Here is a 4255-nt window from a genome sequence, read left to right as displayed (position 1 = left end):
GCAAAACAAGTAGCTCAGAGAAGCCTGCATGTGAACAGGTCTGTCCAGTTGTCCACTGGTGTCTGAAGGTATATTTTTAATCTGGTGAATCTTCATGTTACCAAACAACTTACAAATGAGGCGACGTTACTGTATGAGACACTGAAACGATCTTTAAACAGAAACTGTTCAAACTGCTGAAACTGTCAAAGAAGTATATTTTTTCAACACACAAGGAAAGGCACTTTTGTGCAAAGCTGTTGTTGTTGTTTTTTTTTTTTTCAGTAAGTTGAGGTAACTGCAGTCTGTACATCAACAAGAATAAAATAAATAACCAGCCTTGTTTAACAGGCTGTGTATGCATTAGGCTGTAAAAGAAACAAACACAGACACAGTTCACAGCTGTCTTCATCACCCCGAAAAATACCCCTCCCCAAGCCAAATACTGCATGCTGAACGTTACATCCACTGAGGGAGAAATCAAGAGAGAGAGAGAGAGAGAGAGAGAGAGAGAGAGAGAGAGAGAGAGAGAGAGGTGGGGGGAAAGAGGAGTGGGAGGGAATAACAGAGCGAAAGAGAGCGTGAGGGTGCAGTGCTACAGTTCACTCGTACATTCGCAGCAGAAGTGTCAATGCTCTTTGAGCTTTGGCAGTCGAATCACCTTTACTTTATTGCACTCAAGGCACAGCAAATCAAAAAACAAAACCCAACCAAATGGACTACGGCTACAGGCTGGAATACATGAAGATCTTTTTTGTTCTGTAAAAAAGTGAAGGCACTTTTTTAATGACTCTTCAAAGTACTTTGTCACCTGGACTAATTTCAACCAAGTGTTTCTCCAACGGTTTGTTTTCTTCAAACCATCTAGGAGATCTTCAAGACATCCGCTGCATGAACATTTGTTTTTCTTTTTTTTTTTACCTCTAAAGGGGGAAGATGTATTCTTTAGGATGAATGATGGTGAAGTTAAAAGGAATCATCTGTTGTGTTCTTGAAGACACTGTGATAATTTACGATCGCTCGGATATGTCTGTGTCAAATCAAGCCTTGGTCTAAAGGATCTCCTGCGAACTCCTGACAAAGAAACCATCTGTGTATGAACTCACATGTTCGGGGCCGTAAACGTGTATCAGGAATGCCATTTTACTCGTTGCTTGGACTTGTTCACTTTTTAAACATCAAAAAGAAGAGTTAGCTTTTAGTCTTGTAGGTTCCTTTCAACTACTGTACAAAGATGCAAAACACGACTGATTCTTCAAATCTGAGTGGGAATATAGACAAGACAGATTACAGATTGCTGGTACCTGTTGTGATCATTGTCATCATCATCATCTTGGGCAACCTGATGGTCATCATTGCAATCACACGGACAGCCGTGCTCCAGACTGTAACCAACATCTTCATCATGTCATTGGCATGCGCCGATCTCATCATGGGGATTATGGTGGTACCACTGGGAGCCACTATAGTCATAACAGGTAACTGGCAACTCACTAAAACAATGTGCAGGTTATGGACGTCCGTGGACGTCCTATGCGTTACTGCCAGCATTGAGACACTGTGTGCAATCTCAGTCGACCGATACATTGCGATCACCAAACCCCTACGGCACAAGGTGCTGCTTAGCAAGTGGCGCGTTCGACTGATTGTATGCTTGGTGTGGGTTGTGTCTGCTCTCACCTCATTCCCCTCCATCATGACGGACATTTGGCATGCTGATGATCTGAAAGCTATAACTTGCTACAACAGTACCAATTGTTGTGATTTCATCACGAACACAGGTTTCGCAATTATATCATCAGGCATTTCGTTTTACATCCCTCTGGTCATCATGATCTTCGTCTACACCAATGTGTTTGTCATTGCTACGAAACAGGTGCAGCTAATAGGGAAGAGTCGGCAGCGTTTCCAGAACGTAAATGCAACCACCAATGGCAACAACAACCTCCCATCGAGCGCGAGCAGTAGCAGTCTTACATCAGGTAGACGAAAATCCACACGACGAAGACCGTCCAAATTAAGTGTGGTGAAAGAGCACAAGGCCTTGAAGACACTGGGTATCATCATGGGATGCTTTACTCTCTGCTGGCTGCCCTTCTTTGTAGCCAACATCATTGACACCTATAATCGTGAACTGATACCATCAGATGTTTTCAGATTATTGAACTGGCTCGGCTACATCAATTCGGGCCTCAACCCCATAATCTACTGCAGAAGTAAAGAATTCCGTACAGCCTTTAAGAGCCTTCTAGGATGTCCCTGGCTGCAAATGCCCAGCATGAACTACCTTTATAAGGAGCTCAGGACTCGATGCCCGTGTTTCCTTGGTTTGACAGAAACAGGCATGAACGGAGCTTTCCAAAAGCCTGTTAGCTCACGAGGGACAAGGCCAGATTTTGTGCCGCAGGAAGACGGGGAAGAAAGTCTAGGAAGCAGTCAGAGTAGCTACAGGAGTGAAAAGTCATCACCGGGACCTGTACGCTCGAATGGCAGCACACACTTCAGTGATTTCTCAGAAATGGATAATGAATTGTAAGTCAAACTTTTTTGAGTTGGTTTGTTAATTTAAAAAAATCCACCTTTTCACTCGTAGTCAATATAATAACTTACTGTATAACCGTCTTAATTTGGCTTGCCAACGTAACAAAAAATACATTTATGCATGTATTCAACATATTTAGTGCAATATATGAATTTAGGTAGTGATCTTTTTTATTGTGTCAAAATTTTACTCATAAACATGTCCCAATATATTATATACCTGATATTACCTGAATCACATGTAAACATGTTTAAGAAGTTTAGCTTCATGAAATCAGACAAAAGTAGTCTCAAGCTAGAAGAAAATTTGTTTGAATTTTTTATGCAATTTGTCATGTTATGGCTCCCTGTCAAAAAAAAAAAAATCTAAAAAGGTCTTGAGAAAGTTTGTGTAAGAAAAATAAGTACAGGTTTTATAAGTGCCCATGTTTGTGGTCGTATACCGGAGTGTTGTTTGACACACATGGTTTTTAAGAAGCCACTTGCTTCCCTTTGCATTTTCTCTCTCTCTCTCTCTCTCTCTCTCTCTCTCTCTCTCTCTCTCTCTCTCTCTCTCTCTCTCTCTCTCTCTCTCTCTCTCTCTCTCGATAAAAGCCACTAAACACTGAACCACCAGTGCAGAATAGTTCCTATGACTCACCGCTTAGCAGCCGTTTATCAAAGAATATTACACAAGCAAGGAGGAACACTTGGCTCAGTGTAAATATCACCACCTGTCCTCCTGTCGTTCATTGAAATATTTCTTAAATTTATTTCGAATTTATCGGTTTTAATAATGTTTAGGTATGACTGATATTTCATCTGAGACGTGTATCAGACACTTTATCCTCTGATCAGGAGGAAGAATAGAAATGAAAGAGATTCGAATTGGAAAAGTAGGAGTCTGACAAGACGTAGCTGCAGCTTTAAATTCTTTGAAATAATTAAATATTTGAAATAAATCATCTACAAAATAAAACTGAATACAAAAAATAGTTCCACAAAAAGCTAAAATTTGTAATTATTTTCAATACTGTAGTTAAATTAACTGAATATTATTTATTGTGTTTAATTGATGGCAACAGAGGATAACTATGGACAGTTATAAAGGTGGGAAAAGTATTTTGCTCAAGAATATTTTTATGGCACACTTTTAAAATGGTCATTGTAATGTAGTGTTGTAGTGTTAGTGTTATAGTGAGAGAGATAGGGTGATATTATAGAAAGAGAGAAAGAAAGCAAGACAGGAGAGAGAAAGACAGAGAGACAGAGAGAGAGAGAGAGAGAGAGAGAGAGAGAGAGAGAGAGAGAGAGAGAGAGAGAGAGAGAAATATACCCTTTATTTTGTCCAAAAGGGTGTAAAAACCTTTGCACTCGGTCATATTTACAGATAGATCTGACTGTGATGGAAAGTTCTGTACACTTACATAAAATTTTCATCGTGTCCTACATCGACACTTATTGTGTTGATCCTCGGTGCAGTGTTTTTTCTGCTTGAAATCAGGTTCCTAATAGATTTTAAATCAAAATCATTAAACAAATATACAGGCAAATGATTCATGATTCATTCAATAGCTTTGAAAAAAAAAGGCATGATACAGGCCTTCATTCAGCGTTCGTTTTAAAAGCACTTCAAAAAGCTGTGCTGTCTGGTATAGACAACATGTAGGAAAGTTATAGAATGGAGATGTGGAAGTTTGCACGGACAATTCAAGTGAAAATGACACACGGCTACAGGAACCAGCAGTAAAGACTC

General features: G+C 39.8%; 1 protein-coding gene across 3 annotated transcripts in view; it reads left to right on the top strand.

The window, feature by feature from the left end:
- The first annotated feature begins 567 nt into the window (after window positions 1-567).
- adrb3a (adrenoceptor beta 3a) overlaps window positions 568-4255 on the top strand; it is a 21618-nt gene continuing 17930 nt past the window's right edge. For all 3 annotated transcript variants that reach the window (XM_027167263.2, XM_047800156.1, XM_047800157.1), the window contains exon 1: window positions 568-2511. In XM_027167263.2, the coding sequence (XP_027023064.2) occupies window positions 1214-2511 (1298 nt within the window). In that variant the 5' untranslated portion in view covers window positions 568-1213. The remainder of the gene's footprint in view (window positions 2512-4255) is intronic.

The sequence above is a fragment of the Tachysurus fulvidraco genome, chromosome 14 (assembly GCF_022655615.1).
Source record: "Tachysurus fulvidraco isolate hzauxx_2018 chromosome 14, HZAU_PFXX_2.0, whole genome shotgun sequence".
NCBI lineage: Eukaryota > Metazoa > Chordata > Actinopteri > Siluriformes > Bagridae > Tachysurus > Tachysurus fulvidraco.
This window is presented reverse-complemented; position numbering and strand designations above follow the sequence as displayed.